General features: G+C 43.6%; 9 protein-coding genes across 9 annotated transcripts; 5 read left to right on the top strand and 4 right to left on the bottom strand.

Moving 5' to 3' along the window:
• Window positions 1-1,106: 1,106 nt before the first annotated feature.
• Window positions 1,107-2,262, bottom strand: BCR41DRAFT_387713 (hypothetical protein; the record flags this gene model as incomplete). Its single annotated transcript, XM_022027919.1, has 3 exons — window positions 1,107-1,582; window positions 1,676-1,727; window positions 1,831-2,262. The coding sequence occupies 3 exons, from the start codon at window positions 2,260-2,262 to the stop codon at window positions 1,218-1,220; spliced, it is 849 nt and encodes a 282-aa protein (XP_021879870.1). The 3' UTR covers window positions 1,107-1,217.
• Window positions 2,263-3,841: 1,579 nt separating this feature from the next.
• On the top strand, window positions 3,842-7,935 carry BCR41DRAFT_356904 (hypothetical protein). The gene is made up of 6 exons (XM_022024754.1): window positions 3,842-5,201; window positions 5,290-6,263; window positions 6,390-6,738; window positions 6,953-7,101; window positions 7,423-7,513; window positions 7,733-7,935. The coding sequence occupies exons 1-6, from the start codon at window positions 3,867-3,869 to the stop codon at window positions 7,835-7,837; spliced, it is 3,003 nt and encodes a 1,000-aa protein (XP_021879871.1). The 5' UTR covers window positions 3,842-3,866; the 3' UTR covers window positions 7,838-7,935.
• On the bottom strand, window positions 7,877-9,352 carry BCR41DRAFT_356905 (ChaC-like protein). Its single transcript, XM_022024755.1, has 5 exons — window positions 9,174-9,352; window positions 8,772-8,913; window positions 8,489-8,653; window positions 8,283-8,373; window positions 7,877-8,167 (listed from the first exon to the last, which is right to left on the bottom strand). Exons 1-5 carry the CDS (start codon window positions 9,230-9,232, stop codon window positions 7,941-7,943), a joined length of 684 nt encoding a protein of 227 aa, XP_021879872.1. The 5' UTR covers window positions 9,233-9,352; the 3' UTR covers window positions 7,877-7,940.
• Window positions 9,353-9,979: 627 nt separating this feature from the next.
• On the top strand, window positions 9,980-10,486 carry BCR41DRAFT_372088 (hypothetical protein; the record flags this gene model as incomplete). Its single annotated transcript, XM_022026652.1, has 3 exons — window positions 9,980-10,001; window positions 10,096-10,247; window positions 10,349-10,486. The coding sequence occupies 3 exons, from the start codon at window positions 9,980-9,982 to the stop codon at window positions 10,484-10,486; spliced, it is 312 nt and encodes a 103-aa protein (XP_021879873.1).
• A 1,256-nt stretch (window positions 10,487-11,742) lies between these two features.
• BCR41DRAFT_397918 (hypothetical protein) lies at window positions 11,743-12,234 on the bottom strand (the record flags this gene model as incomplete). Its single annotated transcript, XM_022028919.1, has 3 exons — window positions 11,743-11,870; window positions 11,979-12,083; window positions 12,183-12,234. 3 exons carry the CDS (start codon window positions 12,232-12,234, stop codon window positions 11,743-11,745), a joined length of 285 nt encoding a protein of 94 aa, XP_021879874.1.
• Window positions 12,235-14,384: 2,150 nt separating this feature from the next.
• BCR41DRAFT_109687 (hypothetical protein) lies at window positions 14,385-16,646 on the top strand. The gene is made up of 3 exons (XM_022019374.1): window positions 14,385-14,406; window positions 14,513-15,129; window positions 15,233-16,646. The coding sequence occupies exons 2-3, from the start codon at window positions 14,758-14,760 to the stop codon at window positions 16,595-16,597; spliced, it is 1,737 nt and encodes a 578-aa protein (XP_021879875.1). The 5' UTR covers window positions 14,385-14,406; window positions 14,513-14,757; the 3' UTR covers window positions 16,598-16,646.
• A 1,880-nt stretch (window positions 16,647-18,526) lies between these two features.
• BCR41DRAFT_109725 (hypothetical protein) lies at window positions 18,527-19,444 on the top strand. Its single transcript, XM_022019375.1, has one exon. The coding sequence runs from the start codon at window positions 18,579-18,581 to the stop codon at window positions 19,284-19,286; it is 708 nt and encodes a 235-aa protein (XP_021879876.1). The 5' UTR covers window positions 18,527-18,578; the 3' UTR covers window positions 19,287-19,444.
• A 2,527-nt stretch (window positions 19,445-21,971) lies between these two features.
• BCR41DRAFT_356912 (hypothetical protein) lies at window positions 21,972-23,758 on the top strand. Its single transcript, XM_022024756.1, has 4 exons — window positions 21,972-22,103; window positions 22,408-22,639; window positions 22,680-22,896; window positions 22,942-23,758. The coding sequence occupies exons 1-4, from the start codon at window positions 22,097-22,099 to the stop codon at window positions 23,638-23,640; spliced, it is 1,155 nt and encodes a 384-aa protein (XP_021879877.1). The 5' UTR covers window positions 21,972-22,096; the 3' UTR covers window positions 23,641-23,758.
• Window positions 23,759-23,910: 152 nt separating this feature from the next.
• On the bottom strand, window positions 23,911-25,258 carry BCR41DRAFT_372091 (hypothetical protein; the record flags this gene model as incomplete). Its single annotated transcript, XM_022026653.1, has 3 exons — window positions 23,911-23,984; window positions 24,756-25,119; window positions 25,205-25,258. The coding sequence occupies 3 exons, from the start codon at window positions 25,256-25,258 to the stop codon at window positions 23,911-23,913; spliced, it is 492 nt and encodes a 163-aa protein (XP_021879878.1).

A 25,258-nucleotide genomic window follows, 5' to 3' on the forward strand; every position in this document is an offset into this window, starting at 1 on the left:
TCATAATATAACATTTTTCAAAAGGGAAAAAGGAGAGAAAAAAAAAAAAGCATGGGTGATGCTCGAGGCTATTACATGCATATCATAAAAACTTTTGGTTTTGAGCAGTTTTACGGTATAAGTACTTAAACAGCGCCGAAAGATTGCAAAAGAGAAGGATGGATTGCAGGGAAGCATAGTTAATAAATGAGAAAGAGGAAGAAAAAAATATATATCTGTTATATAATTTGCATGGATTTTGTTTACAGCTGAAGGTCGGTGACATGAGGAGTCTTCCCAACGCGTTCATGAAACATGCTTTGTATCCTTCATACGCAAAATAAACAAATACAAATGCAAATAAATTGAAAATCATTGCAAACCAGATTTGTAAATTAGCCTTGATGGTTCATGATCGGTCCTGTAACGTTTCTTGCTCTTGTCTACTTCTTGCTTGAAATACACCTTCACTCCTCTTTTTTTTTTCTTTTATTTGTCTCTCTCTTTCTTCTTCTCTCTCTCTCTTTAGCATTTCTGTATTATCTTCCTCTTCGTTTATGTAATCAAACTCTGCTTTTATACATGTTTCATTCCCCCCTTTTTTTTCCTGAAGGCCAAATCTCTTGGAGCATCCTTTTTGTGTTTTCTCTCCCTTTTTTTTTTTTTTTCTGTTTTTCTGGTCAATATGCATCATAGAGCCTCTTGAACGTACGCTTAAGTAAGAAACGCCTGCAGGGACTATGCTTAGGCATTCGAGTTAATTATCTTCCACCATCCAATTACTTCTCCTTCCTTCTCCCTCCTCCTCTTTTCTTTCCTTTTTCTTTCTTTCTTTCCTTTTTCTTTTTTCTTTTTTCTTTTATCGTGGTACCAAGTTGAGTGATGACCTTGCTGCTGCTGGAGAAAGTTCTGGCGTTATGTGGTTTTGGATTCCACCAGCCGCAAACTTCTCTTTATCGAATGAGAGCCCATCACGAGGTAAGTTGCTTCTATTTGCAGCAGTGACGGATCCCAAGTTATTGGCGCTAGAATGTCGATCCGGTGTAGCTTTGTGGGGGCCCTTTAGAGCAGATGTGGCGGCATAACTGATGCACTGGCGCTCGATTTTTTGGTGATGTCTCCGGACGAATACACTCACCAGAGTCACACAAGCAATCAAGAGGACCGTTCCAATGATACCGCCAATCACCATTAGCGATAATGTTGTCTTATGATCATCCATGGGGTTTGATGAAGAATTACCATTGCTTCCGTTTCCTTCGGACGTGATTGGGGCTGTCGTTTGGTAATCCAGCAGACCCGCCGTACCCATTATTAGTAGCACCATTGGCGTAGTAAGATGGAGGGGTGTAGGATGAGATGTACTGACCACTGTTCAGATCGTAAAGGACGATGGTACCGTCTACGGTCCGCTGACCGTTATTCCCACCCCATGCTAAGAATATTGAACCAGCGACAGTACATGTAGTTGCAGTTCTGGGCTCAAACCAAGGATCTCCCTGTGTCCATGTGAGAGAGGAAACATCCAAGATCCAAAGGTCTCTGGCAAACGTACCATTATCGAATCGACCGCCGAATACAACCACCTTACTGCTATCGTCGCCTAACGAAGATAAAAATAAATAAATAAATAAAATAAAAATGAAAATGCTGCTATAAAGAAGCCTTGTGAGGTATGTCTCCTTCTGTAACTTACTTGCAGCCATACAATGGTCTACCCTGTGTGGTGGACTTTGACCGCTGGTATTCTATGAAAAATTTCAAATACAAAAAGTGTAAAGCCTGAGAAAAAGCTCATTTGCGTCGTAAAGGCATGAGACGTAGGAAATGGTATGGGATCTCAGCACTTACGAGGGTTAGCCAGCCTCCATTACTCGGTGTGAACTCGGAAATCACATTCTGACTGGATTGGTTGTTGTTTGCCGTTCCGCCAAAGTAGATGATGCTTCTACGGCTTTTGAGGTAAACGCCTGCATAAAACAGTCTGTCTACCATATAATTACTAGGCATGGAGAGCATGGTCATGGTGTCTGTGTCGATGTTGTAGACGTACATCTGTGAATCATCGCTCTGATATCCTCCCGCTAGATAGACGAGACCAGAAACAGGATCTTGAACGGCACGAACGCCCTCTTTAGTAGGGTTTTGAACCTTGACTACAGATTGATCCCAAGAATTGCTGAGAATATGGTACCTGTACGAGAGAGCCGAGCCCGAAGCTGAGGAGGTGGCTCGGAACGTGACCAGAGTGTTCTCGTCCGTAGAAATGGCAGCTGTGTGCATTGCTTGAGTAGGACCTTGTTTCAACCCAATCCAGGTTGGGCTAGCAGCATCCCAGGCAGTGGCAAGGTCGAGGGCAAACAATTGATTTTGCTGTGCGACTGTATTCCCATTAAGGCTGACGACACCCCCTTGTACATAAAGTTTTGTTCTTGAACGAACGAATGCGGCGCCATTGACGGGAACTGGTGTATTTCCTATAATCTGACCCTGTGTGCAGATAATGTTTTGTAAAGGATAGGGAAGCGAGTGTCAAGAAGGATGTGTGCCGCATGTTGCTACTAACTCTGTAAAGATGTGCTTGTGTGCTTGTGTGCTTGTGTGCTTGTGTATATTATAAAACGCGTGGCTATAATGTATTAGTTTGAAGGGATACAATTGATACAATTGATACAATTACAAAAATAAATTGACAAATGAATATGAAAGGGCGGTAAAGTAAAAATGAGAGAAGGGTATGAAGGGAAGAAAGCGAGGTTGAATTGAGGAATGGGGAATAGAAAGTTGCTGCTTTTAAATAGAATCCTGTTGCAACAACACACACAACAAAATCATATACTATCGGGATGGCTAGTGCTCATTGTCAAATGAAAAAAAGTGTTTTTTTTTTTTTTTTTTTTTTTTTTGCAGAGATCTTTATTGATCAAGGAGGCAGACAAAGGCAAACAGAGAGGTAAACAGATGGAGCAGAGCAACCATCCAGGATATAGGTACATCCATCCATTTAGTCTGGGTCTCATGCATCGATCTGTTTAAGAAAGTGTTTGTTGGGTATAATAATACATAGACATTTGAGATGCTTTCTTGACTTTGAGTGTGAAGAGCACTTTGCACTCATCTCTTTCCACAGGAGGTCACTTTTTTTTTGTCAACTCTGACAGAGCTCACTGGCACTACTTCATTCCAAGGGGGTGATACATTTCACTCTACGAGCTGACGCGCAATCAACGAATTTTTCCGTAAACGGTGGCTCTGAAGCCCCTTATTTACTTTGCAAATACTGTAGAAGCAGTAGGATTTTTATTTTAAGACTGATTTTCAACGAATGGCTCCAAATGGTCAATGTTCCACCCTCAAAGGACACGTTGACTGGGTTAAGAACCTGTTTCAATAAACCACTCTTTCCGCTGTTCAGCCAGAGTTTTTGCCAAAAATATAAACGTGTTATTTCTATGTCTACCTCGGCAATCAGTTACACGAGACCCCGTGCTTCCAAGCCGTTGCCGTGGGCATTTTGCTCTAATTGTCTAAGCGAAAACAGCTAGTTTTGATGTCTGGTGCGCCAAGAGCCAGATAGAGGGTCGCAAACACGAAAAGATATCACTCTGACCGATGAGAACCGTGAGATGCTAATTTAGCAAGGATGTAATAGCAAACCGCATCAGCAACAGTAGTCTTTTGCTAGCATGTTGAAGTAGCACAGCCAGAATCCCTGCTTTTGAAGTGTTCTCCTTACAGCCACCGAAAATACGTAAAAAGCGTCATAACTTTAATAAAATTTGAACCATGTGACACATGAAGTAAACTCTATAGTTCCGTTTATTCCTTTGTCTTTTGCATTGGACTTTGATTCCGCTTTTTTTTTTTTTTTATATTTGCATTCCTAAATGCATCGGGCTCCAGGGAAATATGAATTAAACATTCGAAAGTCTTCAGCTGCAACTAGGGCATCAGCATCTGCTTCAGCGACGCACAGAGATATTACCTCAGTTGGGTCATTCACAGGAGCCCGTATGACATCAATACACCCAATGAGCTATATGTCAACATCTTTTATACGTGAAGAGACAGAGCAGGACTTGAAGCTGTCGCGACAGTCGCGACGTGCATTATCCATACTCTCTGATGCAACCACGCGTGACATCAATACAGTAATACCATTAAGCAAAACCCGACCTTCAGCCACCGTGAAAGCTGCTACGGGGACAACAAGAAGTGACCATAGGAGTGCTCATACAACTAATTCGAGTGAAGACGCCTTTTGGAATCCACCTGCACCGCCGAAATCACTCAGACATGGTGCAGCTACTTTATTCTCAGGTATCAGCCCTCAGGAAAAAGCCACATCAAGCATATTTGATTTACGACCGAATATCCGAACGCGTTCTCCAGAAAGAAAACCAACTCAGTCATCGTGTGGACTCGTCCTAACCAGAGTATTACCAACAAATACTAACACAGGCTCGCCTTTCAAGTCAAGGTTGTTTCCAATGGCTGGAACATCGGCATCATCGTCGTCACAGAGCAATGGAGCTTTAACAAACAGCTCTGTCTCAAAAGACAGCGAAAATCTTTTAGTTACGGCATCGACTAGTTTCAACCATCCTTCTTCGACTTTAAACGAGTCACCTAAGACTGATTCTCCACAATTCGTGCAACAAATGGACAACTATGGGAATCAAAGCTACTGTGAAGAGTCAGATGTTGGTATAGTAGATGAGGTCCCACCCCAGAAAAAACCGTATGGCGTTAGTGCTTTGGACTTTGCAAGGAAATCCATAATGCAAAGTGCCGCTGTTTCGCCACAAAATGCCATCAGGAAGATTAACCGAGTGGCAGCAACGAGCGAGGGTGTACCATCTCTCATAGATCTACTGACAGCAACAGATGCCGAGGATTTAGAACAATCTCAATTACATACTTGGCAACAAAAAGATGCGTCGCAACGGAATTCTGCAAAACCAAACAGAGCTTTCATGTTGCGAACAGATCCACTACCACCGCTCCGCAAGGATACGGCACCGTCAGCATCAAAATCTTTTATACCCAATATTCCAGGTGATCCAGACTCTATTGAAAATAACATGGAGGATTTAGTATCGAGACCTAACCTCGAAGAAAAACAGATCCGAACAAAGAAAGACGCTCCTGAGGCGACAGAGATCACTAAGCAGGAGAACGGGCTCACAAGAGACACAGTAATGCTTGACCTAAGAGCGCCGGTAAGTACAGATTGCCTGGAATTTATGATCGAACTGTAGCATGTAGGTTGCAAGGATCACTGACAGTACTTTGATGCTGCAACTCTAGAGCACGACACCCACTGGACCGGGGGTTGATAACAATAGTACTTCCCCTCTCCTTTCGTTACGAGCAAGCACAATGCGCAAACCAGCACCATATACCCCTCCAACAATCAACGAACGAGCGATGTTACGTTCCAGTCGCATGTCTGGATTCCGCGCCAGAGGTCTAGATCCAAAAGTCTTTATGAGTGCAGGGGATTTAGGGGTCCCGAGAATTCAAAAAAGGCCTCTCACTGTGCCTGTGTCTCCAGTTTTCAGCAAAATGCACGGTAAATCTCGGGCTATGGAGGAATCCGGGCCAGCTAGGAGCCCTTTTTTTGAACCCAAGACCACATTCAGAGCTAAAGTTAATAGCCCCGTTGTTGACCACTTTAAAAGGACAGGACCAATAAGACCGCAACTGCGTAATAACAACATTGCCACGCTCAAAAAGCCAGAGGCATCATTAAGCGCAGTAAACACTAGCTCACAAACCCAGTCTACAGGTCAGGAGTACGCTGACTTGAATAATGTTCCTACTAGTACTAGTGATGCTAGATCAATTAATACTGAGATAGCTACCCAATTCCGGTCCGAAGCTGCCAGCCAACCAAATCTGGATGCGATAGCCGATATTGATAACGGATCAAATTACGAGGGTAGAGTAAGCAGAGTTTATGAAGGGCCTAGTCCAGTGGAGAGTCTTTCATCGAAAGCCATCTTTGAACAACCAGATGACCAGCTCTTGGATGGCCAATCCACAAGAGCAACAGCTGGGAGCCGTCTTCACGGCCCGTCGTTTTCTCGTCGTCCTTTGACGCAGCCAATTCCGTTTAAATTTGCTACAGATGAGATCCTCAGGCGGCGCCATATCATGTTTCAACCTCGAGCTACACCGGGTCTAGGAACAACGAATGAGGGTTCTTCAAAAACGGTAGAAGATAACAGAATGAAGACTGCAGAGGTTTTAAAGCGACGGCTACCTCCACTGGTGAGTTAGTTAAACCTTTGCTGTCGCTATTCCGTTTGAAGATAATATAATATATTGATCGTTAATTTTTTTTTTTTTTCTTTCCGTTACTTTTTTTATAATTATCACTTTCATTTGGTAGAAACGCCTAACAGTCCCGTTCCTTTCCAATTTATGACCCAACGACGTGCGGAAGCACATATCCAACAACAGCAACAACAAAGTCATCATCATCAAGATGATGGCGGAGCACATATTAATGCTCATACGACGGTCACCAGAAGGCCTAGTCGACTTGCTGGGCTCTTGCCACTTCGTTCAACAACACGCGTAGATGGGGCCTCATCTAATGCAAAGGCTTCACGATTTAGGCGTACTGTACCTATTTCACCAGAACTAGGCCGCCGAGCCCATGTAAAGGCTCTTAAACCCGCTCGGTTCCTTCTCAAAAAGAGCACCAAAGAGCTGACGCAACCACATGAATTCCACTTCTACACTGATCAAGTGCTAAGGAAAGGGAAGCATTTGATCAATCAGTTAGGAGACGAGAAGAGGAATTAGCGGCACTAAATCAGCGGGAACTCAAACTGCGCAAAGTACGGAGTGTTTGTGTTAAAAGTGATCAATATCAATCACTGGTAACGATGTGTATATCTCTGATGTCTCACAAGACTGTTATTTCTTTTTCAAAAATTATAAAAAAAAAATATAAAAAAAGGGTCGGGAGCAGGGTAGTGATAGTCGACAGAACCTCGAGAGGCCGTCTCAAACGCACTCTATCAATCATTCTCGACCGATTACAATTCATAGGCCGGTCAAACCGCTGACAGAGCCTGTGAGCCCCATGATTGGGGAGAAGCGCAAGAGGTATGAGATGGAGCAGCAACGGCATCCGTTTGAAAAGAGAAGGCAGCTAGAACCCACGAACGTTGGACAAGATAGTCTCCGTCAACCACCTGTCCGTTCTCCATACCCATCGGATCAACTATCTGAAAAGATACACACTAATATTTCTGCTATAAATCGCGACAATAAATAATGAAGATGTTGGCCAGTCAGGTTCTTATTTGGATAGAGCTAACATGGCTAATCCAATATCATCCGCAAAGGACAATTTTTGGAGGGAATGGAAACCACTATCTATCAAAGGAGCTCTTAACGAAAGAGCTTCGGCGTATCAGCTTTGAGGCTTCGGGGTAGTGGCGAAACAGGTTATCGCAAACGTTTGAGTAACAGCCCAAGCCGCACTAATAGCAGCACTAATAGCAGCACTAAGGATGTAAGCGAAAGTGGGCGTTTAAGCTCTGAAGGGATATCAGCAGGCCAAGGTGGATACTACCCATTTATACGATCTCTAGCGCCAACTGCGCCCACTGTTGAATCAGCAGCTATGCCTTTATCGAAGTCAGCAGAGCCGGAACCGGGAAATCGGCGAAGAAGTGGAAGCTTTATCCCGTTAGCTCCAGTCCAAATGGCAACAAGAAATTCACCAACACAGGCATCCAGACCGCAAGGAGCTACGACGTCGGCACCGTCTGCTCAATTGAACCGTCCGAAAGGACCAATTGTGATTAACCACACACTCACACTGAATGACCTTTGACCAACATCGGGTCTTAGACATTTCTTTGTAATTTTATTACCGGTATTTTTACTTTATTTTTTTTATGTTATAGAATAAATTACCCAGTTTCGTTCTAATTGATCTATGATAGAGACGGGGCCTGTTCTATACAGGTACTACGGAAGGCGGTTTTTGATTGAACAATGATCTCTGACAACATAAGATCAAATGCTGCCTGTGATCCTGCGTCCTGGAACATCAACTCTTTGACCTTGTTCTCGAGTTCAAATAAATGTCGATCATTTCCTGTTGGAGCCACAGTACGTAATGAATGGGCTAGGTTAAGCAGATAGTCTCTGTTGGCACCAACTTGGTCCTAATGGGGAAGAGTGATAACGATGGTAAGTCGTTTACTTAAAGATAAAATATTGGAGGAAAAAAAAAAAAAAAAAAAAAAAAAAAACATCCCTGAAAGATCCCATACCATGTGAAATGTAGATTTGCTTTGCAATTTGCTCCAAAGGTGCAGGTCCAGCAAAATCAGAGTTATTAGTGCTTCCAATGTATACAATCGCCTATAAAGCCATAAAAAAAATAAAATAAAATAAAAAAAACACTCTGTATTAGTAAGCAAGCTTGATTTTAGAGAGAAAAAAAATTTTATCTCATCAAATGAGATGATCCCAATACCTTTTCCACTACAGGAATGTCACTACCAGGTTGAAAGACATCCAAAAAGTGTGTTTCGTAACCATTTTTTTCCCGATGATCCAGATATGCTTTTGTCTCTGCAACCTTGGATAATGGGATCTTGTATGCAACACCCCAGGTGATATCGTCCTGATCTGTAGAATGCTATTAGTCATTAAATAAAATAAAATATGTAAAACGTTGGCTCTGCGGGTAATTACTCAGGGGCCACTGAATACATATTAATATTTCTAATGAGCTATGATGGTACTATGTACTGTACCTTATCGAGAGTTTTGAATCGTTCTGTGAACTCTTCATAAGGAATTAAAGTGACTACACGGCCTGGTGCCTCCTCGGTGCCTCGGTGGTCCGTGCTCCTCTGCCAAAACCGGCGGACATGACCTTTGATATACCCAACCTTGCTGTAATAATACAATATTAACAAATGTATATGTATATAAAAAAATAAAAAAATAAAAAAATAAAAAAAAATAAAAAATAAAAAAAATAAAAAATAAAAAAAATAAAAAATAAAAAACTTTTAAGCATGTCTTTTATTGCTTCACATTATAGACAACATGACATTGGGGTTTGAATGCAATGTTAAAGGAATGGGATGGAGCATTTAAACAAAAAAGCACTGTAAAAGAATGAAAATAGAATTTTCAGAAGAGGGACGAACCTGTCTTCGTATTCCATATCAGGGCGCCAAATGAGGCTGCCATATCCAAAGAGCCACATGGTTTAGGATAAGGTGGTTGGTTTGGTAGAGTGTATGTTGGGTTGGTGGAAACAGAGACAAGGGTTCCGAGAAGAATAAGGAGAGAGGAAGAGAGAGAGAGAGAGGAGGATAAATTGGAGTGAAGAAAAAAGACAAAGCTTTTTTAAATTAATAGCAACAGTGAATCATGGCCCAATGCGGACATGTGGGACAATGTGGATCGTTTTTGTCATCACGCAACAATTGATAGTTGAATAAGGAGTTAAAACATATTGATTGACCTGGATTCTTACATTTACATTTACATTTACATTTACATTTACATTAACATTCTTTTAAAAGACGACATGCAGGACATACAGACACTTCCTTGCATGACCAACCAAGGATAAGTACTCACACAGAAATAGGAACCAAAGGAGCCATAGGAACAAATTCAAGAGCAGGAGCATTCGAAGCAACCCCAGCTGAAATTCCAATAACTGACACAGCCTCTAATAATAATAATAATAATAACAACAACAACATAATGACAATATTGAAGGTCCTCTTCCATTGCAAACCCTTTGTCCCCTCTTTCCGCATCCTATGGTTCATGGACAGTACCTTCCTTTGACAGCTTCTTCTCGACGCGCCGTGCGTCTGCACTTGGAAGCCGGTATTCGAGCCTTATTTCATCACATACGTCCACGTTTATGCCCGCTGGAACTAAAATCATCACCTGCTCCCAGCGGGATGTCCGTGATGATGGATGGTGGAGGTATACAATGCAAAATAAGGCCCGTAAAAGTAAGAAAAAAAGTATTTTCGATAAAGATAACTGGGTACTGGAATGCTTTTTTTTTTTTTTTTTTTTTTTTTTTTTTTTTTCATCTTATTGCAGGAACATTAAAACATACTTTTTCTTATCTTACACAACCAGTGTCTTTACACATGTCAGAGTCGATTACAAGTGTATTGAATGACTCGTCCTTAGTGCTTTATAGAGTGAATGAGCACATTCACAAGAAAGTACCACAGTTAGTTGAGGAAAAGGTAAAAGCTTCAGTAGGTTACCAAAGAAAGAAAGAAAGAACACATCTATGGACCAGGATCTAAAAGCATTTGCACTATAATATATACATGAATGAAAATAGCGAGCACTGGCTTCGACATGCAAGAGCGTCGAGACAGCTAACCAAGACCTAGAAGATGCACGACAGATCATCTCTAGTATGCAATGGCTAACTGAGTTGAGCGAGATTGAGGCTCTTGTGAAGCGAGCATTGTCATGATAATTGGATTAATGCCAACTATTACACAAGCTGTCTAATAAACCAATTCGCCTTTTTTTTTTTTTTTTTTTTTTAAGAAAAAAAAAGTGATCCTCTTACAAGGGGGCAAATACCATACTTTCTTCTCGCCAATACTATATGGTTGTTACGATTGTTATGCATCCAGAGATTTATTCATAGATCTTTTTAGAACGGATATATAAAGACAGCATTTGGCGACACTCTACTACGACTACTTCCATTTTTTATTCATAACGTCAGAATATTGTGTGACGGACATGATGAGGCCTTAATAAAAGGTTCCCGCCTGCACGTCCTCCAATGTGATGTCTTTTTTTGATTAGGGAAAGTTCAGTAGTGACCTTGAAATATTCATAAGCGAAGAGATAGTGAGGTTTTTCTACCGCCTTTCCTTGTTTTATTGCCCTCGTATAATTTGAACTGGAGCCATCCTGGTCAGTTAATGGAAGAGATGTGGAGACGATAGGAATAGTCAGTGCAATCCAAGACTTCGTCTAGTGCCCTCTTCCTCAATCTTGCTGCTCTGATAGTTACATTATCCTCTCAATGTCCAGAGCCATCACCCAAATGCATAACGGTGTAATCGGTTGAGGACAACAACTGTCCCTCGGATTCGGCTTGCAACATTTTCCTTTCGTCTGCATCTATCCCGCCTTCCCTTGCCATGGAAGCCTTGTGGGACTCAATTGTTAAGGCCTGATAAGATGCTTTCTGCTATAACTGTGATCGACCTTTGTAGCATCCTTCAAATTTCTAATTGGTGCATCTTCTTTCTTGGCATTGTGCTTTTGCATTCGTTTTTTCTGTTGCTTCTTTTTCGCCTTCCTCCGATGGGTGAATGCATAAAACCCGGCCTCGGGTGCTCACGACAGTGATCGATATTAATTGTGGCGTGCGCTCAATATGTTCGACCTGTGAGATCTCCTGTGACTCTAAAAGTCAAGGGGATCAAAAACTGCCTTTATTATTGTTGCCAGGCGGGAACCTTTTATGGAGGTCCCTCCATGACTGCCACACAATGTTCTGACCTTATGAATAAAAATGGATGTTCCCCTGAGATGCACTCTCAAACCTCGATACGTGACAACTAGTCAGAAAAGATGGACCGGAACTGGTTTCTATGTGATCCTTTCGCTATATAGAATGATTGCGTATCTCTAAAGTTTTCAAGAAAGGACTAACGATTAGTACTGGACATATTTGATTTCAGGATCATAACTACGACTCGAGCTTTCTTATGTCCTGCGACGCTGCAGTCGTCCTTGATGAGCCACTTCACGGTGAAGATCCTTTCCATTGAGTTGATACCCCTTGAAGCTATCGAACTCAGTTTGATCGTGACTCTCGAATTGACGTTTGAAGGCTAGAGGTAAAGACTTCGAGAGCTACTTCGAAACTGAGGATTATTAATCAGGCCAAGCGTTTCAAGATTCTTTGAGTAATCATTGTCTCAAATTGCACAGAGCAGTACAGATGTTGGTGAGTTCGCAAGTCAAATACATATTGATAACGTCGACCACGTCATAAGCCCTAAACTTCCGTCGACGGTGCAAAAGGGACTGCACTAGCTTGCAGACTCGTTCGTACGCAAACAAACTAGAGCCTCTTGGGTATCACAATCCTACCATTCACCCCATCACGGTACTCTATGCATGGATCTGCTTCGTTTGCATACAGGCAGACATCGAAGACAGAGTGAAGGCCTGTTGCCAGCTGGTCCCTGTCATGGTCGCTCAGGATTGGATCTCTCGAAGGCCTTTTTGGATGCGCTTCATGGCTTGAGGACAAGTTCAAACCCCGTTCCGTGAATTTTTCTCAAAGATGCTCATATCGTTTTCCAAAGCGTCCCTCCTCTCTGTCTTCTGGCTTGTCGTTCCGTCCTTGCTTTTTCTTTCTCGGCGCAAGGACTCTCACTAATGTGTATGGTCAGATTGTTCGTTTTGAGAAGATCCTTCATCTTGAGAGCTAGGGACCTGCCTACATCGATGATGGGCTTGCATTTGATCTTGTATGGACTACTTTACTGTAGATGCTATGATCGAACGTGTCAAAGAAATCTATGAGCAAAATGAGCAGAGTTTTCCGCCAAGGAAGTGCCTATGTCAGCTTCCGGAGGCGAAACCCCGCAATCCGCGAGTATTTGAAGGACTGCAGTCCTGTGGCTAATGCTTAAGCAAAAGAAAGGAAAAAGTGGCGGCAGCGATAAAAAAAACGAAAAGAGGTATTTTTTTTAAGGCTCAACATTCAGCAGAGAAGGTTGATGAAAGATACAGGAACAAGAGGGCAGTGGTAACAGAATCATTACGCCAAGATGATCATTTGAAAAAAGTATCCCATACTATCATTGTATTATCCTCCCGCATCGTTCCTTTATTACCATCGCTACATTTGCATGCGCAGCATATTTAGTTTTCTGTTTGTTTTCACACATCAAAAAAAAAGCTTTTATATTTATTTCCAAGGAAAATGCAGACCTATTTGCTGTATTTCCCTATCTATTTTATCCAATTAAAACTATGGTCAATGATGACGCTTACCACGTGATAAGCCTAGCTATGCCAATAAAAACAACTTTTTCATGTACATCACTGATCATCCTTCATTTTGGCTCTTTGCATCCCATCTCTGTTGTATCTTCCTGCGTTTCTCTAAAAAAGCGCGTGGAAATACACCCATAATTCATTTATTTTCATATAGAAATCAACCCTAAATAAGAAGAAAAACAGAGTTCCATTGCTCGCGCGGCGCACACTTTTAATCTCGCATGGACGCAACAATACGCGACAAAACGGTTCCAACCGTATGCGCGCACTACGCCCAGGAGACAGCAGCCACAGCCAGTCCCACGAGAAGAATGAACTTTTTCAAGTAAGGAAACCAATATCATTATCGTACTCATTTTTTTAGCCTGTCTACTCTTATGTTTATTTGTGTGTGCTATTTTTTTGCATCAATGAGTGGCTCTTTTTTTACAAATTCCGCTACCTAAAGGTGCTAATAATTTTAATACGTTCTCACTACCCGAACAATGATTTTATATTAGAATATTCCCAGTGTGATTGTAAGCTTTGTAAAAAAGTCGCTTAGCTGGTTTGGTATTTCGGCAGATGAAGTGATTGATTCAGCACTCGGGAAGGAATTGAACACAACTCGTGGCGATTTTGAGCTCCACCCTGGTGCAGAAAAGGAAGGAGAGTCATCTACGAACAATGATGAAAACAACAAGACTTCCGCTTCATCAGAGATGAAAGAGAAGCTCTATCCGGATTTGCGAGAGTATATTACTACTTTTAAGGTATTTGAAGACATATATTATGCCATAAATTGCATACACTTTGATTAAAGTCATCCTTTGGATGGTTACCTGACACTCGCAGTCGATCTATGCTTTTAGCCCTCGGAAACCCGATGAAGATGAGACGGATACTGTGATGACTTCAGAGAGGCAAGCTTCTCGCAGTAAATTTCGCAAGACCCTCTCGAATATGGAACCAGGGGCCTACGATATTAATGTAAGTGCAACATCGTAAAAATTAATGCTTTGACGTGATTTTATATGATTAGGGCTTGTCCCATTATTAACAGACAAACAAACAAACAAAAACTACGCATTTGCAATGTACAGAAACATGTCGACAACGGTAACCCTTCAATACGCGATGAAGACGTCACCATCGACGAAAGTCCTGATAAATCGTCGGATACCATCCATCCCACTAAGCATGCTCAACCGGAAGAAGGTACATAAGCACTATTGCTTTAGCTGTCTAATGATGTGTCAGTTGTCAGCTCTGTTAACATTATATGATTTTCTTCTGAATATAGAGATCGAGGGTCTTTCTAAGGAGGAGCTTATTCTTTTAGGTCGTATTCGCAAACTCACAGAGACTCCACTTGAGGTTTGTATTGTGAAATCAAGTCATGGAAAAACTATTAAAAACATAACAGGAACTTGGACCTTGTTGACTAATCCGACTCATTACTTTCTACGGATGTTTTCCTTAGAGAGCAAGAAAGAACGCGAGAGTGAGCGCTGGGGACCGTCTGCAAGAAGAAAAGATCGCACGCGAGTTCGTCACGCCGTACTCTCTCATTCGTGTATGTCTTTTTTCTTTTCACCTCTAACCAAGTGTATACTGGTGATCCAATTCTTGTCTGACATCTCCGTGTACATGGATTGCTCATTATAGCTTGCTCGCGAAGAACCAGAGCCAGCCCCTAAACAACCTCTCAAGCCTCTTGATACCATCATGCCTTACAATAAAGAACATAGAAAGCGACGACTCAGTGCATCGGCACGTGACGAACCCATGGATCATGGCATGGACTCTGGGGATAGCGACTTTGATGCTGATGAGTCTGACCATGTTAAACAGTTTTTCCGTGACCGCTCTCGTCAGCCTCGTCGTCGTGAAAAACCTGAGGTTACACAGAGTTCACCAAGCAAAATGCGACGTACTTCGCGTCCTGAGGTTCACGAGGATCAGCGTACGTCTCGCGGAGGATTTCAAATCAGGTCAAATGTGACACCTAAGCGACATGTCAGGTCTATTCCAGGACGCTTCTCTGCTTTGGACTCGGATTCGGAAGAGGAAGATATTGCACAGATGTTGGCACGGAAAGTATGTCATTGTATTCTTTTACTCATCTCTATGATCTTACAAGCTATTTTGTGTCATAGTATTGATTATAATTATCTACCTTATCCTGTCGGCCTTGCTGTAGGCAAAGCAAGCAATAGAGGGCGTAGCCTCTATGGCAGGGGTTTCATTACACCAAGAACAGGAATCATCCCAAGGTAGCTCTGGTACCAGAGTTCAACCACAGCTTTACCCTAACCTTCAACTGGGATCCGTCAGGAAACTTTACAATTCAAAACTGGATGAAGCTCGTAAGTGGACATCCCTGCCATATGATTCGGTAACACGAGACAAGCAGGTTGATGGAGAAGAGAGCCAAATGTCGACTATCATCTCAGAGGTTGTTTCTGCAGCGCCGGCAGTACTTGGTACCATTGCAACCGCTGCTGGTGTTGGAAGTGTCGCAAAACTTGCATCAGATTGGATTTCATCCCATAATCAGGACTCTGAGAAGGTACCTGCCAAACCTACATCATTGACGGCCAATCTCGGCTCAGATTCGACGTTAAACACAGTCAAGCTTACAGAGTCTACTATCAAGAATATGACTGCAGAGACGACTAAAGGGTTAGAAATGGCAAAGGAGCCAGCGATGGAAAAGCTGAAGTCTGTAAAGGAGCAGGAGCAGGAGCAGGAGCAGGAGAAGGAGAAGGAGAAGGAGAAGGAGAAGGAAAAAGCACCTACTTTTAGTTGGGGTGCAGGCATCAAGCTCCCTGACAATTCCAATAAGTGGAAGTGCCCCACTTGTGATGTCTGGAATGGGAATGAATTGAAAAAATGCCCATGTTGCGAAACATCCAAACCTGGCGAGAAGCCAGCAGAACAAAAACCTCCTGCCTTACCTGCCTTATTTGCTCCATCATTCGGAGCGCCATCATCATCATCATCATTATCATCATCAATCGTTTCTTCTACAACTGCACCTCCTTCATTTTCATTCGGATCAACCCCATTGGCAGCTACAAGCGCTCCTGGTGCTACCAAACCACTCTTTTCGCCATTTGCTCCCTCTGCTAGTACTAGCGCAGCAGGTGAGGCTGACAAAGCTTCAGATAAATCTGTTGACAAACTCGCTGGGACCACAATGGACAAACCGACTGCTCCTGCTACTATAGCGCCCTTAGGTTGGGCAGCAACATCCATCAAAATGCCGGATACTGTGGATAAGTGGAAGTGCCCCACCTGTGATGTCCGCAATGGAAACGATTTAAGTAAATGCCCGTGCTGTGATACTCCAAAGCCTGATGGTGCTGCAGTTTCAACGTCTGCATCCCCTGCAAAAGCTCCTGCCTCTTCTTTCTTCAGCTTTAAAACGCCGACGTCAGCGCCCCCGCTGTTTGGAGCTACAGCCCTGCCACCTCAACTCCCGCAGTTACGACCACCCCCAGTTTGTTTGGTGCCCCTGCTACCACTTCCTCAACTGAGACGAAGCCCCCTACGTTTTCTTTAGCGTTCTTACCACCTCTGCACCAGCATCTACCGGCGCTGGGCAGACTACGTCGGTTAACCCACTAGCGAATCCTTTTGCTGTGAAACCGCCTGCTGTCTCTACCCCATCCTTATTCGGATCCGCATCCGTTCCTGGGATGTCTTCATCGTCGTCAGAGGTATTGATGAGACTTTCAAATAGACTAAAGTTAATTACGAATGAAAGAGAAATGAAAGGCTTGCTAATTATCCTTCTCTTACTCTTTATCTCTCGCCTTCAAAAATATGTAGGAACCAAGCAAGCCAACGTTTTCGTTCGCATCTTCCTCAGTGCCTTGTCGCGCTGCAGCAGCAACATCTACTCCTAGTTCAACTTCTGCTTCGACATCAAGCGCGGCTTCAGTCTCAGCACCTCTTTTTGCGGCTCCAGCTTCAGCTGCGCCATCATCAACGGCAGGATCTCTATTTGGAGGCGCAGCCACTATCGCGACTGCAACCACAGCAACAACAACAACTTCATCCATTTTATTTGGCACGCCTTCCAGTGCACCTGCATCTAGTACACTGGCCACGAACACCTCAGTGACTCCTTCGCCATTCTCCTTTGGGTCTAGCAAGCCACAAAATATCTCTTTCGGTCAACCAAATACAACTCCAAATTCCCTCACTACTGCAAGTGCTCCAGCAACTAGTGCACCGACCAGTGCACCTTTATTTTCCTTCGGCGGAGGGACATCCAGCACGCCAGCCGCATCCAGCAATCCTCCAAGCTTCGCATTTGGTCAACCGGCTACAGCTGCAAACCCCACCACTACTACAAGCGCTCCATCTTCCGCAGTGTCCACTAGTGCATCCACATTTACATTTGGGGCAGGAGCTACTGGTGGCTTTGGTTCAGGTCTTGGTTCAGGATTTGCAGGATTCGGCGCCTCCGCTCCCTCAACCACTACACCATCCTTCTCATTTGCGGGAGGTGCTGCTAAACCACCAACTTTTCCATTCAGTGGGAGCAGCAATAAAACACCAACAATGGTATGATGTCGCCCACAATGACGAGCTCCAATCCTGCAGCGCCTACCAGCACCGCCAGCACATCATTCGGCGGATTTGGCTCCTCTACAGGCACAGGCTTTGGAAGTGCACAATCTACCCCAACATTCGGAGGCTCATCCTCAACGCCTTCAGTGTCTTTTGGATCAACGCCTGCATTTGGGGGGCCTTCACAACCTGCACCTTTCGGGCAGGCATCATCAGGAGGCGCTTTTGGGGCTACAGGATCTGGTCAAATGTTCGGTGCGTCAAATACTATGAACAATGGTACCGGTGGTGTATTCAGCAGTGCTAATAGCAGCAATAACAACAGCTTCATTTCTCTTACAAACTCCGGCGGAGCGGCACCAGCATTTGGGGTGGCTTTGGAATGCAGCAGCCATCACAGCAACAGCAACAGCAACAGCAACAGCAACAGCAACAGCAACAGGGAGGCTTTGGTGGGTTTGGGGTCAGCAGTGATGGTCAATTTGGCTTTAAGAACGTATCCAACGCACCAGGCGGTGCACAATATGCCCAGCCGGCCCCAAGTACGCTGACAGGGGGTTTTACATTCAACATGGGTGCTGGTCCAGCTCCTGGTGAGATGCCTGCCAATCGCAAAATTGCAAAGATGCGTCAGAAGAAGAGACCTTAAAAGCGATAGGATAAGACACTATAGAACGATTGTGTCAATCTCCATCATAGACTTTTTTTGCTCCTTGCTTCCTGTACCATAATAAAATTCAGAGCTACGTATCGTAGGCCTTAAATTAATTCCACAAACCAGTGCATAAAAATAAAAGAATGCGTATACACTTAGTTTCATAATTTCATGTTCGTCATGCAAACATAATAACTGGTTTGAATATGAGACAGATGATCTTCTTTTTTTTTTATTTTTGTCTCTCCTTTAGTTGCACGGACAACTCTCTCGTTCTTCCCATCCTTTTCTTTTATTCAACAGATCTTTTATGAAGACTCATGAACACATTTACCAATTCAGTAGAAAGAATAAGTTATACACTTACTGCCACATTAATAGGGCTGTGGCTGCATCTCTGCGAACACAGCAAATATTTGAATATAGACCTACTCCATCCGAGAACAAAGCAGCCAAAGATACAAGCAATCGAGTAATCAACATGCAAGGGCTTCAATCTTCTGCACTTGTACCACCGCAGCCTGCGAAGCCTGTGCAACCCGAGAACGAACAACAGTTGAATGAACCTCAGCAACGAACACAGGCAATTGAAGCATTAGCATCATCAAAAGCTAACCAATTCACACAACAGACGCAGCAACCACAATCGCAACAACAATATCAACATCATTACCCATCGGACCCTCGACAGTTAATGCTTCCTCTCCAGCACCCACAAACCCCAATCTCCTCTGTTGATGAACATACATTTCAGAATTCCGATGTATCCACAGAGCATTCGAGCAGATATTTCACTAGAAGCTTATCAACTTCATGGCCGCTAAGCAACAATCATAATCTTCACCAATATCAAAGTCAACGAGAGTACCAGCGTGGTGTCCCACCTACGTCCACTTCATTGACTTCAGCCTCTGGGCATCTAGCACTTCCTGCAGAGGATACTAATAACAGCAATCGCCCAAGGAGATGGTCTTTGACCGGACGATTTTTTGGTGATCGCAATCGTCGAAAAGTTTGACGGAGCCTTTTCACATACCTCACCGATGTGATAACCAATCTAGCCACGAAAAGTATCATGGACATAGTACTGAACAAAATAGTGCAAAGGATCGACGGGCTAGTTCGCCGGTCAATATCCAGAAAAACATAGTGAAGCATCGAAACACACAAACAGTTCAGACATCAATGCGCCTTCGGCACTCATGGAGGTGAACGTAGAACCAGTATTACAGAGATCCCCCGGGCACTTCTGTCCTCTTTGCGTCGAGTTTCCATCAGTGGTTTCGGTGCTGACCCTCCACCATCTAGCAGTTGCTCCGGAAATAATGAGGCCATGGCAGCCGCCACTGCAGCCGTCTCAGCATCCATTGCTGCAGCACTCGGGACATCTCCTCGAAACAAAAACAATCAATTAGATCAATTGGGTCATTTGGATCCGGAAACGAGACAACGCATCATGAAGAAAGGCAATGAAGAGGATCATGAGAGTTCCTCAGAAGAGGAGAGAGCTTGGCCGGGTGATAACTTCTATGTAGTCATGGCGATACCAAAGGAATCGTCACAGGATCCAATCTCGCTTGCCAAGAGGTTACCAACCAAAAGTATTCTCAAGAAACGATTAGCAGATGCTGCCAATATTAATGCTCAAAATAACAACGTTGTTGCTCCTGCCGCCATTGCAAGAGTAGAAGCATCAAATGCACCTGTTGCAGACGTGAATGGAGCTGAGTTGATTCGCCTATTGCGACGAAATCTGAAAGGATGACTAAATCTCCCATTCTGGGTTCAGAGGATGTACACCCTATGGCAACAGCTGACATGAGTGCAGAGGAAATCAAGAATCTGAAAATGTCGACAGACCATTATGCTGAACTGATAACCCATTCTCCTACGCCTAGTCATCCTCAGCCACAAGAGGAACGGTCAAGAAGTCCGCAGGGAGAACCATTCGCTACAATACCATCCACATCATCACATCCTCTTTTTCGCTGTCAACTGATAGAAGTTCACAGAGACAATAGTGGATGATGCTGATCCCCGCAGCTGCCTTAATTATAACGAAGCGGCAATGGCCATCAAAAATTGATGGGGCCCTATTCATCATCACCGAAAGGCGCAGCGATTCCTCCAGATTCCACTCCGGGAATACAATCAAATTCATCTCACCGAAGTCGACCAACAGGTGGATGGGTACAGGCGCAGTGATTCCTGAGGGGGAGAACTGTCTCAAGCAGAGATGCTCGACAATGAAATGGTTTCGATCAATCAAGGCCTCAACTACAGCAATAACTTTGACAATAATTATAGCTACAAGTTGCAACGTAATGGGACGATAGACAGTAATAGTAGCAATAATAGAGGGGAAAACAGCAGCCAGCAATTTGGTTATGATCAGATACAGGACCAAGGACAAGGACACCAGGGCAAGATAAGCGTCGATCGATTAATTTTATGGACCGAATAGAGATTATTCCTGTGTACCGTAAGAATGAATATGATCGACAGAGTGACAAGCATGCAACGTTTTTGGTATTGACACCTGAGCTCAAGAATGAGATCCGTGAAGAACTGAACACTTATAAGCTACGAGAAATGCCAGTCCATGTGGACAGTATGAATAACACAGCATTCCATTAGTTTTTTATTATATATTTATTATTGTTATTGTTACTACTATTATTTACATGTTATGAATATTTTTTAACCAGTAAATTTAATGTGACCAATAAAATAAAACGGAATGTTAAACAGCTTCGACCTCCGCGGCATAAAGGCGGCTGGTGCACAATTCTCCAAAGCTGAACAGGGAGAACATTAAAATTAGAAGCGGTTTTAGCTCAGCCTCACCATCGACATGTTTTTTTTACATATTTGTACTGTACAACTTTACTTCGCCAGGATGAACATGTGAACACCTGCGCCTTTTTAGCTTATGTAGATCCTCTTACACAGTTCATCTCATCTTCTGTAGCATCATGTTCAACCAAAAAAAGGGCAGTGTAAAGATATCTGAAAAGGATGGGCTTACGGAAACACTATCCCGAAGGTCGAGGCCTGTTATCCCCTAGTCCAAAGGATACGCGAACAATCCATTTTCCTGAACTACCCGCGGAAGAATACCCTCCTTAATTTTCTAGCATCCTACTTTTTTTTTTTTTTTTAAAAAAAAATATTTATACCTACCTTTCTTTTTTGGTCCTGCTCTTCCTTACTTAGCTTATCTCCCTTACTTGAGTTGTCTTTTCCTTTTCCTTTGTGCTTCTTGTCGGCTTTTACGTGTAACTAGCCGTACTCCCCCTCCTCTACTTAGCTCCTCTTTTTTTATTCTCTTTCTTTGACTCTTGTTTGTGCAGTTGCCTATGGTCTTTATTCATCCTCCCTACTAGCCTTCACACCCTTTTCCCCCCTTTTTTTTCATATCTTACTATTCGTGACAATCGTACAACTGTACATACCCTAACACTCCATCCTGCACGCACAGTTACACGACGCAACTGCTGGTTATCTTTTTTTGTCTATTCCTCCTTTTCCCCTCACTTCGAAGTCCTGAAGGCGATATTGACCCTTCTCACCGTATCGCCAAAAGCCCTTTTTTTTTTTTTTTTTTTTTTTTTTTAAAAAAAAAAAAAACTATTGAAGATGATTATTTCAAGCATCACTGTATCGGCATCAACTACAAGGACAACTACAGCATGTTTCTTCTCTTACTCTCGCTCCTTTCCTACATCACTAGTCCTGCCGCCGCTCAATATTATACGCCCACTACTACATGGGGTAGTGTATCGACCTTTATAGAAGCTCAAAGGTTTATTATCCAAGGCGGTAGCGATGGCACGTACGCAATTCCGCAGACCTTTGAAATCGACCTCTCTAAATCTTGGGATACTTCCAATGTACCCTACAGACACCTCGCGGATGGCCCTCTGCATATAACCACTATGCGGTACTATTCAACGACAAGCAGAACTGGCTTATATTTGCAAATACTACCGCAATCCGATACACGATTTCACATGATACCTGGGGTACAAATATCCCAGGCACCTATCTCTGGGGTATAGGGGCTGCTAGAGATCCAAACACGGGTTATGCGTATGTCCCAAATGGACATTTGTCAAATGGGATCGGCGAAATGGTAGAATACAACCTAGTTAATGGTGAAGGCAAATTATTCCCTATGCACCCTAATCTGGATCAAACTTTCTACTACTCTATTGCTTGGAGCGAACAGGCGAGGAAGATGATTTTGTTTGGCGGACGCTTTCAAGGGAAAACTGCCAACAGTAACCTGTATACCTGGGATAGCCGCGATGGTTGGAGTAGAATTACACCCAACGGTCCTATACCTCTCCACGTTATGGCGCATGCATGGTCTCAGCCTATGGAGGCGCCAAAATGATTCTCTTTGGAGGATAGAAAACACAGCCCTGAGTGATATATACATCCTGGACATATCGAACATGACATGGACGAAGGGTGCAGATGCTGGTACTCCAAGTGCGCGCGGCTATGCTGCTTGTGCAGTATCCAATGATCTATTTATTGCCTGGGGTGGTGGTGGTGGTGTGCAGATCCAGTCATACTTCCAACTTGACTGTCATTTACAACATCAAAAAGAATGCCTGGCAGTCTACTTATTCGCCCATACCTGAAACCGACCCTTCTTTTCCCAGTGGAGGAGGCAGTCCCGCTTTGGGCGCCATCATCGGTGGCGCTGTTGGGGGATTGGCCATTATTGCACTCGTCATTGGATTCTTTGTAACAGAAAACGGCAACAAGCGAAGAAGGCCAAGGCTCCGGTATCTACATCCACACCTCAACATCCAACCAATGGTGAAATGACTGTGGCCGCAACAGGAGCAGGAGCTGCAGAGGAAGCCGCATCAGTAGATCCTGGAAAAGTAGCACAGTACGCTACATGGCAGTACCAGCATCCCCAACCCCAATCTCAACCTCAACCTACCGTCTACTCCCAGGCACCATATGCACTATATCAGCCACCTGTTATTCATGACTACCAGCAGCCGTCGCAGATTCAACCACAAATCTTCCAGCCCCAATCAACACCGAGTCAACAACATCAACAAGCTTATGAGAACGCATATCAACAGCAAAACACCTATGTCCCTCCTTCTTCAGGCACTGCACCTGTGTACAGCCCTCAACCAGAGGCGTATCAGCAGCCTACAATCTACCAGCCTGCAGGTGGTCCAGTCACGAATATCTCGCCGTTGTTTGAGCATCACCATCAGCAAAAGTCTGAAACACCCACGATAGTACCTAGTCAGTCTCTACACAGTCCCCAGCTCATGGCTGTATCAGACAGTTATGTAGATGGTGGTAGCCCCCGTCGGAGTCCTCAAGGCATGTAACGAAGGCCACGGCAAGGGCCGTCTTTAGGCGGCAGAGGCAAAGAAGCATATATGGTTTTTCTCGTGTATAAAGAATCCTGCAAATCTACTAAATGTCTACAATGTCTTTACATAATTATGGCATTAGTAATAACAGTAAATGATAAAAAAAAAAAAAAAAAAAAAAAGGAATGGGATGCCTTTGGGTCTAACCGGATTAGACCTTTATATAATAAAATATATGTATGCACCAATTCCTCTGCTCCTTCCCTTTTTTATTTGTATCAAAGTTTAGTACTTTCCATTGGATGGATTGTCTCCTGTCTGGCCACCTTGTTTCCAGTGATGGCAAGTCATTTCTCTTTCTTTTTTTTAGTGTTATATTTTATTATAGCTATTAGAAAAAAGAGAATAAGAGAAAACAAACAAGTAGCATAGCCGGATGACCTATATGGTTTTTTCCTTTTTTTTACATGAGAGCTGCTGGAGTCGTATTCTGGAAGAAAAAGTCGCTACGGCTCTTTTTAAGCCTCAGAACACGTTTGGTTAGCTCTGCTTCCTGAGCAGCAGCACTGCTGCTGCCGCTGCTAATGTCGTCTACATCTGTATTAGAGTCTCTTGAGGACATTTTAGCAATGGTGCTGGCAGATGAATCCGCTTTGAGGGCCGATCCAAATCCGTCACTGGAAGAAACAGCGGTGGAGACAGAGGTCATGGACGAGATAGTATGCGTGGACGCTTTCGCACTCAGCAGTGTCGCCGACAAACCCTGGAGCTCTTCAAGCGTAGCACTTGAGTATACATCCAAGTAACAGCCAGCACCTCTGCGTTCTTGCTCTTCTACTATCATAGTAGACGTATAGAAGCTTGAGCGAGCCTCGAGGCGGTCAGCCTCGCGAACGCTGAGGGGCTTAAGCGTCCACTTCCTATAACCGGCCCGACAGGCGCTTTGAGATGAAGGTTGCTAGCGAGTGAGGGGGCCGATGATGTACGAATGCCGCTAAGAGCGCTTGTGGGCCCAAGGCTGCTCATCAATCCATCGCTGGCGCTGCTGCTCCTACTGCTATTTGAACTGATGCTTGTGGATGAAATGCAACTGGCCTGGCTGTTATTCCTGAGCATTGGTGTCACCATACCCCCCATGCCTCTCCGGTTCATGCTAAGGGACCATTGGCCATAACGCTGGTTATACTGCTGCTCGCTGACATCCCTTAGGCGGAAGTAATAAGCCGCATACAGGGACCGCTTTACCGAAACATTATACTGGAGTTTAGCCATCGCGAACCGCTCCAACGCATTAACGTCCTTAACAGAAAGGCCCTCAAAGATGGCGCAAACATCCGAGTTGAAGACTGCAAGGTCCTCCCAAACTTTAATAGAAAGGATCAAGGCTCCTAACAGCAAGCGACGCCAATTGATCGCATGGAAGGACAAGTTTCCCAACTCTGTCATACGTTCAACATAAATTAACGTGATAATGGCGTTCTCCGCACCGAGGTTCTATCAGAGTTAGTAAAAAGAAGAAAAAAAAATTAGGAAACATTTATAGATATTTGATTTAACCATGCTTTATATATATATATACCTGGCTGCAGTCAAAGATAAACCTCATAAAGTCGAATATATCTGCTTGAGTCAT

The sequence above is a fragment of the Lobosporangium transversale genome (genome assembly GCF_002105155.1).
Source record: "Lobosporangium transversale strain NRRL 3116 chromosome Unknown BCR41scaffold_27, whole genome shotgun sequence".
Taxonomy (NCBI): Eukaryota; Fungi; Mortierellomycota; class Mortierellomycetes; order Mortierellales; family Mortierellaceae; genus Lobosporangium; species Lobosporangium transversale.